The following is a 12,815-nucleotide window of genomic DNA, read 5'->3' on the forward strand; positions in this document are numbered from 1 at the left end:
AGTTAAACATATAATCTTATGATTAAAACTTATGAAATAATGTATAATTTTTTTTAAGTGCAATTAAACATATTACATAACATGTAAAATTTATAAAATATTTATAGTTGCTTAATTGGTTATTGAATGGTCAATGAAATGTGAGTTCGACCTCTACTCACTTCTATTTTCAATTATTTTTTCCTCTTCCTTTTTTGTTAACAAAAACAACCTTAAAAAAATAAAGACAGAACAAAGCGTTGTAGCCGGATCGAGCTAGCGCCTACCAAACAAATAAGAAACATTTTTTCACTACACAAAAACATTTTCAATAACCTTATTTTTTACAAATATCCCCCAAACTGGTAGACATCAACAAATCCTGTCCATTCCTTTTTTTATTGCTAAATCTGATGGTACACATGATTCTTGCCCCATTCGCATAAGCTTCCACATAGTGCGTAAGTTCTTTAACTTTCACACCTTAGACACCGTAATCATGGAATTTGTATACGCTTCTCTATAGCCTTTTCCAGCAACACAAAGCTAACCATGCATGAACAATGATTCTGTAACCTAATGTAGAAAATTATTCCCAACTAAAGACCAACTTAAGTCATCTCCAGAATTTTGACATTTCCTGTGGAATTTGCAGCCACTAAGGTGGATGACTGACCGCGCCAACAAACAGAAGTGATGAACTGTGCCGAATCATCCTCTTCATTCCCAGAAAGAGGGTCACTACTGTAAAATTTGAAAGATAATGCTGGCATGGGAAAAGCCTTATGGTATATGAACACCTAATTAACATAGAGTAAGACCTTAATTAATACAATGCAATTCAAGAAAAAATGCATGAAGTTTGGTTGTTTTAGATCAAAACCCTAGTATAGATAGAAGTATAAGGTTAGTGGTTCAAACCATATAAGATCAGTATTACTCATAGTCCTGACTAGTGGAATTAGTGAAATATATTGTCTTTTCTCTTCTCATGCAAACAGTTCCTATATTTCTAACAACTTGATCTATAATAGAATCTATCAAAAAGGTATGCAAAAGCAATATCTTCTAGTGTAACATTTTTAAAAATCAAATAAAAGGAACTCAGTAACAATTATATATCAATGATAATTAATAAATCGATGAGAGAGAAAAATGCAATTTGCCTCGTTTGTCTCTGAACCAGTAGCAATGTAACCATCAGATATAGACAACCCCACGAAGTTCTGCAACAAAGCGAAGGTGCATCATCATATTGCCACAGAAATTTAAATACAATACATAAAAATTTGCTGAAATTAATTACAAATGGCCCAAAATTTGCATATAATGCTTGTACTTTCACTACATAGTCACCTACTTGCAGGGTCAACAATTAATTTTGAATATATGGATCTCAAACACCACAACAAAACGAGCTACACCATTAACAAATACAAAAATATAAGATCAAAGACCAAGAATGAATATATACAAGAAAAAGTTTTTTTTTATGTAATATACAAGAAAAAGCTGGAGTAGCACATATTGAGAAACAAATATATGACCAAAGACAAAGAATGGATGTATCCGATAATGGTTTGGTGAATATGAGGAAAAGACCGATAGAAGCCCCAACAAGAAGAGTTGAGAAAAGCCCAAGTGAATGTGACATACTCAGAAGCTCAGTTGGGGAAAGATAAGTCTATAGGATTAGAGGAAGGAGGTACAAGTTGAGGCAATTGGTCAAATGAGAATTGAGAATGACTCAAGTTGGTGGAACCGGAGGAATATAAGAGGCAATTCAGGTTTGAAAGTTTACAAACATGGTGGAACAATACTCGTCATCGTTAATGCTTCTTTTTCCTAAAGCTCCCAAATTCTATGATAAAAGCTATATGGTAATATCATCAACACATACTATAAGTGTAGAAGAATAGAAACGACAACCTTTATGAAGGCATGAGTAGGCAAGAAAAATGCATTTGAGAGATTTAGCACAATATTTGTCAATACTCATGTAATATCACAAAATATGTACAACTGAAGATTAGAGAGGAACAAAGTATAGTTCTTTGTGAGGGAACAATAAAGAATGAGGACTTTGTTCTAAAGCATGGAGGAAGGTATGTGATTGGACAATTAACACGCTATAATAGTATTACTCCAAAATCAAAGAACATTGCAATGAAGTAGTAGGGTATGAGTTGTTTCAACCAAGTGTTAATTTTTTTCTCGACAATGCCAAGGCATGTGGACACAAAGAGGTTTGATGAACGATTCTATGAAATAAAAATATTAAAATGATGCAAATAAATATTCACGAGCATAGGGACAATAAAGGATACCTTCAACTTAAAGCATCCCAACAAGCTTCTTCCTTAGCCATTGTAGTTTACTATGGTAATTCTATGGTTTGTCTCATTCTACACCTATTGGATTTTGGATTATGGTGTTTGTAATCATTCAGCTAGTAATCCTTCCCTTTTGTTGAAATTATTATCCCCCAAAACACGACATCATACAATTCTCACTGACATCCAATGGCTTTAAGGTATTCCCTATTGACATTGATAAGCTTCACCTCTCCATCATTGCCTTTATATTTTGAAACTTGTATATGATTGTCCATTCAATTCATTTTAATTAGTCAAACTATTCTCTAAATTGTTTTATAACCTTTTGTTACGGTATGTCAAAAAGTCCCACATCGCTTAGGATTTGAGACCGAGAATATTTTATAAACACCCTTCTCCCTTAATGCATTGAGGCACCTTTTAATGAAAAAAACCATGACAGAGCAATCATGCAGCAAATCAAACAATACCTCAGATGTGTTATCTTAACAAATCTCATAGACAAGGTTGGAACACCTTTACTATTGGTTCTTTTCTTATACAAGACCAAATCTTGGAAGAGATAACTAGAGTTGAATCTAAAACAAGTGGTCTCTACACTATCTCTAGCCTTTTTCTCTACTATATGTGCTACAATATAGTTTATTAATCTTTTTAAGCATTTCTAGGTTACTCATCTTTCTCATTTGTAATTTTTCAACAAAGAACCATCTAAGCTTAGGAAACATGTTAGGGTATCCTTTCCAAGTTGAATCAATAATCAAGCTATGTCTCCCATTGGCAAATGGCTTCAACCACCATTGCTAATCACTGGAGTTGGAAAGTCCCATGTTGCCTTCCTCAGTTATTGGGTGTAGTTTATATTATTATATACTTATTGGACAACTTCACTTAATATCAATTGGCTTTAAGATGAAACTTAACATAGTATCAAAGCCTATTTAGTCTTAATGTTGAACCATTAGTTGATGTTCAGTCTTGCAAAATTCACATACCAAATGTTTGATCCTAAGCATGAAGGATATGTGTTAAGATGTTCCACATTGTTTAGAAATGTGGTCAAATTACTCCTTGAAAATTTGAAAATCCTCCTCCTCTGAGCCAACTTTTAGGGGTTAGGCCAGTTGGCCTATTTTTAATATGACGATATGAAAGCCTATAGTATATTTTCATTGCTTCCATGATTTGTGGTAGGGATCTCCACCATTTCAACAGTTTCTATCATATCATTTGGTCAAGCAAGCATCTTTGAACGAGGGTATATGTTAAAAAATCTCACATCACCTACCTCAGTTACTAGGGTGTGGTTTATATACTTGTTTAGTAATTTCAGTTAAATAATATCGATTGTTTTAAGATGGAATCTAATAACTATAGGAATTTGGATACATTTCACCATCACTTATAGTTTATGGGTGGTTGGCACCTTATGTACCTATTAGCACTTAATGGTGGACAGTGACTTTGGCCAATACCACCAATCACTTATGGGTGGTTGGCACCTTATGTCATTCTAAACAATGTTTTGGTTAACATACCAACAAAGTGCCATAATCTATATTCCTAGTAATAACATACCATTCCTTAAAATATATTTTTTTTCAAAGCTTCTTCATTTTCCAGAGAAGAGACAAATTACTGTTGTCAACAAATGTACCTTAACATTCTTATGACCAGTGAATGATTGAATTGGTGAGTCTATAACTCGAGAAGCACACATGGACAAATCCCAAAGCTTCAATGTGTTATCTGTGGATGCAGAGACTAGGCTCATGGTGTCTACAAACTTGATGTAGCTCACTGTCTTATCATGTCCAACCATTGCACAAAGAGGCACTTTCAGGTTGCGAAGATCATAGTAATATATCTGGTGATCTGCTGAACCAAATGCAAGGAAATGAGCAAAATCAAGGGGAAACTGAACACAACACACATTTGCCTTTGTTTTGATGGTACCAACACTAACTCCCTGCAGTAAAAGCACATGTGAGGGAAACAATCCATCATGCATCTAGATTAAACACATAAAACAAGCTAAAGAATGTTCGGTCTGATTGCCTGATTGATATTCCATAGCTTGACAGAACCGTCATCACTCCCACTTGCTAACAATGTTGGGTCTGCTGATGAGAAATCAATAGACCATACCCTTCGTTCATGCTCCTTCATTTCAGACTGCACTTGACTTCTTGTCACATCCCATAACTGAAACAAGATAAATGGTAAGGAACAATTAATGGTATGGAAATCATAGACAAAATATGTGTTGACGAGAAATTATTACATAGTTCCGAAGTCAGAACCATCACATAACTATGGTCTTGGCTAATCTCTACGTGACAGCAGCCTAATTTTTTAATTTACAAAAAAGAATTAATAAAGCTCGACTATGTGTCATGTGGAAATTGATAGGGATCACAATGGTCCAAAATCATGTAATAATTTCTCATGTGATGGCCTACCTGTACAACACCTTCAAAGTTACTCGAAGCAATTTGACTCTTGATGTAAGTATTCCAACATGTACTACTCAATGTTGACCGGCTAACCATCTCCACTACTGGATAGTGGATATCACGATACTCATTTATGGTTGTGTTACATTCAAAAACTTTAATCTTCTTATTTACTCCCGCAGTAGCAAAAAATTCTGCATCGCGATCAAAGCTGAGTGAGCATACCAGGTTGGAAGACTGCAAAAGATCCCCTTGTTTAAGATCAGCCTTAACCTTCAACTTACTGAACGATAGGTACTTGCACAAACCCTCAAGGAAAGGATTTGTCCAAGGACTTTTGCCCTCCCTGGACATCTCTTTTAATTCTACTTTATTGGCATAATTCCTTTCAGCCACAACAACAGACCCTTTTTCATCAGTAATATCAATAGGTGAATCTTGAACCACAAGTTTCCGTGAGGAATAGGCAGATTTGCATCGTGTCAAAAAGTATGCTGACTCTAGTTTCTTTAAATTATTCAAAAACCGTGGAGTTTTTGAAAGAATACTCATGTCATTTTTCTGATCATCAACCATGTTACTATCACATTCACATCCTTCAGTGTCAGTGTCATCAACACACGGAATAGTTCTGACCCGTTTTCTGGTCCCTAGACAAGCAGAATCCTCATTCCCAACAACAGTAATGGATGGGAAACTTGATGTTGAACAATCATCACTCCCTAGTTCAGTGCTTGTCATCTCTTTAAATACAGTTTTCTGCTTAGTCGCTTCTTCAATATCTGAACACAAAAATGAGATAGTATGTTGTAACTTCTCAGCAGCTTCCCCTTTTTTCTGTTGAATTAACGAAAGGAATTCTAGCAACAACTCCTGGTCATCTATCCTTTCTCCAATTTCTACCGCTGCTTCACACTTTTCTATATCATCTCTTGGTTCATTAAGAAACTCACTCTGCAACAACTCCCTACAGCACAATAAAATAATAATGATGATAACGATGATGATGATGATGTAGAATCAATCACAGAAATTTAGATGAACATTGTTGAGACATCACTCAGATGGCATCACTAAGGATGAAAAGTGTCATTTGATTGAGATTACTTGTACTACATGCTATTTGATTGATTGCATATCATCTTCAATTATGCAAAATCAGTTTCTCTTTCCTGTTTTGTTTCCCACTCAATCTCTACATTCGATCTTTTCTCCCTGTGTGTTTGGTTGTACTACTTTTATCCATGATCGAACATCTAAAAGACAAACTCCATATTGAATCCATCAAGGAGAAATGCAGATCACAAACCCTAAACTATAAATAATCTCAAGACCTAAATTCAGTGTTGGTCCTTATGAAAAACCATCTTGAAGATCTTAATTTATTCAAAATTATTAGCCAATTAGCCGAATGTCAACCTTCCAATGAACAGTTAAGCATGATGCATAACAGAAAGGAAAAAGAAAACAATGCATACAAGTGGAAGGTAATTGGAACATGTGAAAATAATTTGGATATTTCATATGTAAAGGGCATGTGATGAAGAGAATTTACCCTATTGTTGGACGACTATTAGGCTCAGGATGTAATAACCACAAGCAAAATGAAGCTTCTTTAGGCCACTTTAAAAGTAACTGTGGAGGAAGAACTCTATGTCTTAGGCTGGACATGGTTCTTCTCTTTTCTTCTCTTGAGATGAGTGGACAAAATAGCTGATCACAAGTACAATACTCAAGTTAGCATAAATTGAAATAGAAAATAAGAACAAAGGGTCTGTGAAAACTTTATAATTCCATTGGAATAACATGAAAAAGAAGAAAAATCAGATAAAAAAGATCCAACTAAAATCTAGCAACATAAACATGGTTTGTATATTTCTGTTGTGAACCTCAAAAAGAAGAACTCCCAACTGGTAAACGTCTGAAGCACAGGAAGGCAAAGAAGTACCAGCAACCTCTTCAGGACTAGTATACCAACTTGTCTCCATCTGCAGTACCTGTTTTGTTGGAAATGATTGCTTCTTTCCTGCAACTTCCTCATCCTTTCTCCTGTTTTTCATTTTATTTTCTTCTGTGTCATCAACTGATGATGCAGGTGCCAGAAACACCACACTTGACAACATGCAACTGGAGTCTGTCAAAGAAGCTGTTGAAGTCTTGACAGGCACAAAATCTTCACTTCCTAAACATCTCCGCTGATGCATATCATGGATAGAGGTAGGTGTTGGAGTTTTGATCTCAACAGCCTCTTCTAATGTATCTGATCCAGAATGTGAACAAGTCGCTGACTCGATAAGCCAGACATGGTTGAAAGCTGACATGACAAAGCAGGAGGGCCTCACATTATGAACAACAATTCCTTGAGAATGAGCCGCATGAACAATTTCTACTATTTCCCTGAATATGTGCAAGCATTCAAAGACATTCACTGATCGTTCAGGTTTATCCAACCATAGCCTCAAGCTAATATCACCCATTCTATAGCACAAACAAAAGGGTCTCAAGTTCAACCCCTACTTTATCCTCAAATACACCAAAAAAACCACCAAGGTTTTTATGCTCATCACCTTGAGCAAACACAACCCTGTCTCTTTGGTTTTTTGAAGCTAGAATCTTGAAAAGCCTTTGTGAGTACCTATCAAAGCCTCCAAAACAATTTAAGGCTCTAGAAATGAAAATATTCTGCCAAGGAAACCCAGCAGAACAACCATTCATTTTCATCCATTAAGAGTTACATGAATGCCAATGTATATACTGTACGGTAATTATCCAACATGTATCACACTCGTGCCACAAAGATATACTCAGTAGGCCAACTTCAAGAATCAAGACCAATTTCTCAGTTTGTTGCCACAGAACGCATTGACAAAATTTCCTGCAAAGTTACCAACGTGAATTCATGAACTTTATCAGCATGCAATTCATCCTGGTAAACAAAAAACAATTCAACAGAAGTCAAAAAAGAAACTTTTTTAAGGGGCAACATTGGAAAATATTATGAGAATCCAACCAAAAAAAATTATACATTTTATTTTTTTTTTAATTTTAGATATAGATTTTTCTCCATTATGGCGCAGATAGCTCGAAAATATGGAAAAACAACATTGGCCCTCAAAAAAGGATCAAAATTTTCTCATTTGGTTCCAAATGTTCACCAGAGATATATGGAGAGAGAAAGAGGGAGAGAGGTATTATCACCATAGAAGTATGTTCTGTTTCTACTAGACCAAGCTATACCAAACTCTCTAGTTTCTAGTTGTACTTGCAAAACACTGAACCTACCCACATGACTTCATTTAAAAAGCAACACACTTCAAAAGATATTTTTTATATATATAAAAAAGAAAATTAAAGTATGAAACGACCAAAAATCAGAAACAAAAAAGACATTCCCCGGGTAAAAATAAATAAATAAAACGTATTACTATATTTTCTCAATGTGTAACATGTTTTTAGTTTAATTAGTGGTGTGAAATAGAAATATTAAAAATATAATTGTGTTAAAATTACTAAGAAAATCTTTTATTGTTAATAATTTTATCTACTCAAGAATCAAGATCCTTTAATAGAACGGGTAAAAAGAAAAGAACATTGTATCTTAACAAATGAAAAAAAAGGGAAATAGTTTTTTCACGCATTCTCTGACCTTTTTCACATTGAGTCTCTTTCAATATCCTATAATTTTATTTGGATATTTGTAAATAAATTTATAGAAAATAAAATATATGAGTATTTTTAATAAATAAAAATTATCTTATATATCTCTTAAAATCAGCTTTTAAAAAATTCAAATGGGAGGGCTTTATAAATTAATTAACTTATAAAAAAGTTTAACTCATTTTAATTTTATTTTTATTTTTTCTCTCATAATTTTTTGTTAAAATAATTATCCAAGCATTTTTTTGTGTTTGCTTTCCGAGTTCTCACCCACTAGCTTTAGCCACGAGCGTGAGCTCTTCATGTTATTGGTTATTTATTTCCGCTTTAAACTACGTGGCATTACCGTGGCCTTACCTCTCAACAAGGTTTAGGGATATAAACAATTAGGACACATGGTGTAAGGAATTTTAAAACCAGTAGTAAATGCCCATGGTAATTAATTTAATAACCCAAAAAATATTGTGGTATCCTAACTTGCATTATCCCAAGGTGTACTGCTGGAGAATATTTTATTAAGATCTCGTGGTATGTGACCAAAAACAGGAGTAATAAATGTTTCATGATTACAGGAGTAATCATTGATTAATTAAGGATTTAGATATTTAATTGTCAAAGACTGGCGTGTGGACCGTGGAGGGAAAACTTGTAAGGAGATTCTTTGTTAACCAATATGCAATTGCTTTGAACAATGTTGTGGACATCCTAAATTATATGTCATCAAACAACGGATTTTTATTTGAACCTGTTGGCTGGCGAGAGCTCCGAGAGCTCACAAACCAGTGAGTAGGGATGGATAAACGGGGCATGGTCCATGAATTGGCCTGCAGGGTTCATGATTCGTGCGGGTTATGGATCAATTTTTTTAAATGGTCCATGATTATGTCATATTTTTGGACCCACCTTGCTTAACTCATGGACTATGCGGGTTTGGCCCGCGGGTTACCCACAACCCGCATTAGATTTGATTTGTGTGACCCTGATCCAATTATATTAGGTTTGATTTTCTCTTTTTCACTTTAAACTTTTATTTTAAACTAACAGATAAAGAAATATATTAGATAAGATAAAGATTTAAAGATAAAAATAAAAGATTTAAATTAAAAGATGATAAAGATAAAAAATGATAAGATAAGAAAAATAAAAGATAACAGAAATAAAAGATTAAGATAAAAAAGATAAGTGATAACATGTTAAAAATCATCCTTTTTGATATTTTCTTGATCTTTTTCTCTTTTAATTTATCATTTTCATATCTGTAAGCCATAAATAATAAAAATATCAATTCTTATCATTTAAACCAAAAATAATTATTAAATAAATATTTTTAAAGATTTTTCAATATATTTTTATTATAAAAAATAGCTCACATCATATTTAGTAGTAATCATTGTAGCAGGCTAAGAACACTTTATTCTAATATTTATTATTATTTTGAGTTTTAGGAAAAGGAGATGAAGATGTGGAGATGGAGAAGGCTCAAGCTACTTCAAATATGAAATCACTTGTTGTTGGAGATGTTTAAATTTCATATTTTAGATTTATTGCTTGGATTTTCTTTTGTTAAGACATTATTTATTTTATTGATGTAATTCATTAATTATTGAGATTTTATTTACATTTGTATTGAACTTTAATTTAATTGTATTGTATTTTTATTAAAATTGAAATTCTTTTAAAATTAAGCCCGTTTGACCCGCGGGACAGGGGCAGACCAATTTATTTGGTCCGTGTAAGAAGCGGAGCGGACTGACCCGGTCCGCTGCCAATGTGGGCTTATGTGGGCGAACCTTACACGGGGCGGGCTAGCCCGCTTACCCACCCCTACTAGTTAGTTCGGTTTCTAAGTTTGACACTATTACACTATCTGATTTGGGTCAAGGCTATGGAGGATCACCTTGATTGGTGTTTCATTATGGACCAATATTTTTAATCATATTGGATTCATCCGTTATCATAAATATAATTAACATATTAGATTCTCCAACTTCCTCCCACCATTCCTTCGACCACCATTTGTCGCCCGTGATAACGATTTATGGCAACAGCGTATAAGTTTTTTTCCTTTCTTTGCTCACCACTTCGAACCTCTTGTCCCTCCTCTTTGGCCCCACCCAAACTTATTCCAACACATTCTCCACCAAAGAAACCATGACGGGGAGTGTCGGCGACGGAAGCAGTGTTTGCGCATTAAGCCTCACCTGAGCATGATTCGCCCTCCGTTGCAGCAGGATCTTCCACACGACTCATCGCACCTTGCCTCTCAGACCCGACTTCGACGTTGGTTGGATGTTTTGACAGAGAGTGTGTTTGCGATTATTTTCAATTTTCCGCAACTACGTAGACCACATTCCTCAACTCAAGAGTATTTCCATTTTTTTCACCTGAGATTGAGAAAATTTCAACAACCAAAAAGGGGGATTTGGCATTTCCAAACAAAGAAGATTTGGCATTCCAATTTTTGAAAAGGGCATTCACAAAGGTGCATTCTTTGTGGGCCCAATAGATCGCATATGGAAAGTGAATAATAGCAGTTTAGTTTTTTCTTATGATTTATGAGAAAAGAGGATAAAGTTGAAGCAAACTGTGAACGATGCACCGTCGCCAGAAATCACCTCCAGTGGCGGCGAATGATTGTTGGAGGGATGGTGGGAGGAAGTTAGGGGAATCTAGTATGTGTGAACCAAATGAATCTAATGGTTAAAAATATTCATCCATAACTAATCATCAAAATGGTTCACCCTAGTCTTGATCATCTTATTTGTTACATTATTTTGTTATTTCTCATTATTATAAACTAATTTTTGTCCCATGCAATGCACGAGATAAATAATTTGTTTGGGTAGTTGTAAGGTAATTTTCTATCAAACAATCACTACTACAAAATCTAGATTTAACATCGTTAAGTTAACATCGATTTTATCAAAAACTGATGTTAATGAAAATGCGGTGGCAAAATGGTAAATAATGAGACTTTATTAACATCCTTTTTTTGAAAAACCAATGTTAACATAGTAGGTTATCATCAATTTTTTAAAAAACCGATGTTAACAAGGGCATGATGGTAATAAATTCGGTTAATTGACATCGGTTTTGAAAAAACCGATGTGAAGTAGTTGATGTTAACATTGGTTTTTTTGAAACCCGATATTAACATTAATCTCTTAACATCGGTTTCATCAAAGCCGATGTTAAGTTTATACCGTTAACATCGGTTTTTTCAAGAAAATCGATGTTGTGTTATTCATAAATTAAAATAGCAAATTCTCTTCCCCGCCTGCGTACTCAGTTTGGCAAACCCTTTCTCCCTCTTCCATGACACTAATTAACCTAGCTTCATCCTCCTTCGAAAGCTTTAGTTCATCATTGTCTTCCACTTAGTCTTCGAAAGCTTTAGATCATTCGCTCAAAGGTTTGTATTCAATACATTCCCTCAAAGCCCCTTTATTAGTTTTCTGTTTGTCTTCCACTTAGTGTGACCCTTGTGGAATTTGTGCTTATGTTCACAATTGTGACCCTTGAATTCACCTTTTCTTTATCACTCAAGCTTTTCCTGGGTCGTCTCTCACTTGAAGGTTTGTGAAGCAATGGCAGAGCACTTCATCTATCAACTTTGTGTTAAAGGTAAGAACCCATGTTCGTCCCGTGTTTAAATATTCAGTCTTGGCTAGGTTTTTGGTTTGTAATATGACGCTAGAATAATTTCTATGAAGTACTTCAACCATCCTTGACTAGTCTAGTTATACCACATTGCTCTTCTGTGGAAGTTTGTATTATCACTATGTAGTACTAAGATTTTAATAATGGGGAATGTTGCTTAAAGCTAATTAGAAATGAGTTAATAAGACAAGTGAAGTTCATTACTAAGTTTCCACTGAGTGTGTCAGTATTTAGTAACTTAAATATCAATCTACTCAGCAAGAGTAATGTATGTGCTATCTAAATCTTAAGGATCTTAGGAATAACTGTGCAACAAACGATCTTCAAGAGTTGAAAAGATATCTAAGATTGAGATTAATTTGGACAATTTTAATAGTGTTTGACCTTTTAAAATTAATTTTACTACAACTTGTACTGCTTAGATTGGAATCATGTTTAATAGTCAGTCTGCTCTTAAGCTAGAATGGCTTGAGTTAGTTTGAGTAAATTTTACATTGCCTCTATGAAGCTTCATTGTCAACCTCATTAACTTATTTGAAGCTTTATTCACACAACATACACAGCTGACACAAAATATCTTGAATTATATATGCAGAAACTTCTTCAATTCGATCTTCCTTATTAGTTGTCACAAGTGATATAAACCCTCATGCAACAAGGGCTGACTTAGGATCGTCTAGGATTAAACCTTGTTGGAAAATTCAGAAAATTGATTAAGAAAAGGATG

At 34.4% G+C, this 12,815-nt stretch overlaps 1 protein-coding gene across 1 annotated transcript; it reads right to left on the reverse strand.

Moving 5' to 3' along the window:
* Nucleotides 1-345: 345 nt before the first annotated feature.
* LOC114416865 (protein SPA1-RELATED 3-like) lies at nucleotides 346-8,038 on the reverse strand. The gene is made up of 8 exons (XM_028381904.1): nucleotides 7,970-8,038; nucleotides 6,661-7,646; nucleotides 6,327-6,484; nucleotides 4,778-5,738; nucleotides 4,374-4,520; nucleotides 3,973-4,284; nucleotides 1,146-1,205; nucleotides 346-779 (listed from the first exon to the last, which is right to left on the reverse strand). The coding sequence occupies exons 2-8, from the start codon at nucleotides 7,246-7,248 to the stop codon at nucleotides 591-593; spliced, it is 2,415 nt and encodes an 804-aa protein (XP_028237705.1). The 5' UTR covers nucleotides 7,249-7,646; nucleotides 7,970-8,038; the 3' UTR covers nucleotides 346-590.
* Between the last annotated feature and the right edge of the window lie 4,777 nt (nucleotides 8,039-12,815).

Source organism: Glycine soja, chromosome 6, assembly GCF_004193775.1.
Source record: "Glycine soja cultivar W05 chromosome 6, ASM419377v2, whole genome shotgun sequence".
Classification (NCBI taxonomy): domain Eukaryota; kingdom Viridiplantae; phylum Streptophyta; class Magnoliopsida; order Fabales; family Fabaceae; genus Glycine; species Glycine soja.

Excerpts from the sequence above, each read along its gene's own strand:
- LOC114416865 (XM_028381904.1), bottom strand. The coding sequence starts at position 7,248 with ATGGGTGATATTAGCTTGAGGCTATGGTTGGATAAACCTGAACGATCA. Across the intron at positions 4,521-4,777 it reads ACTTTGAAGGTGTTGTACAG|TTATGGGATGTGACAAGAAG; the intron begins GTAGGCCATCAC and ends ATCTTGTTTCAG. Across the intron at positions 1,206-3,972 it reads CTGGTCATAAGAATGTTAAG|AACTTCGTGGGGTTGTCTAT; the intron begins GTACATTTGTTG and ends GCTTTGTTGCAG.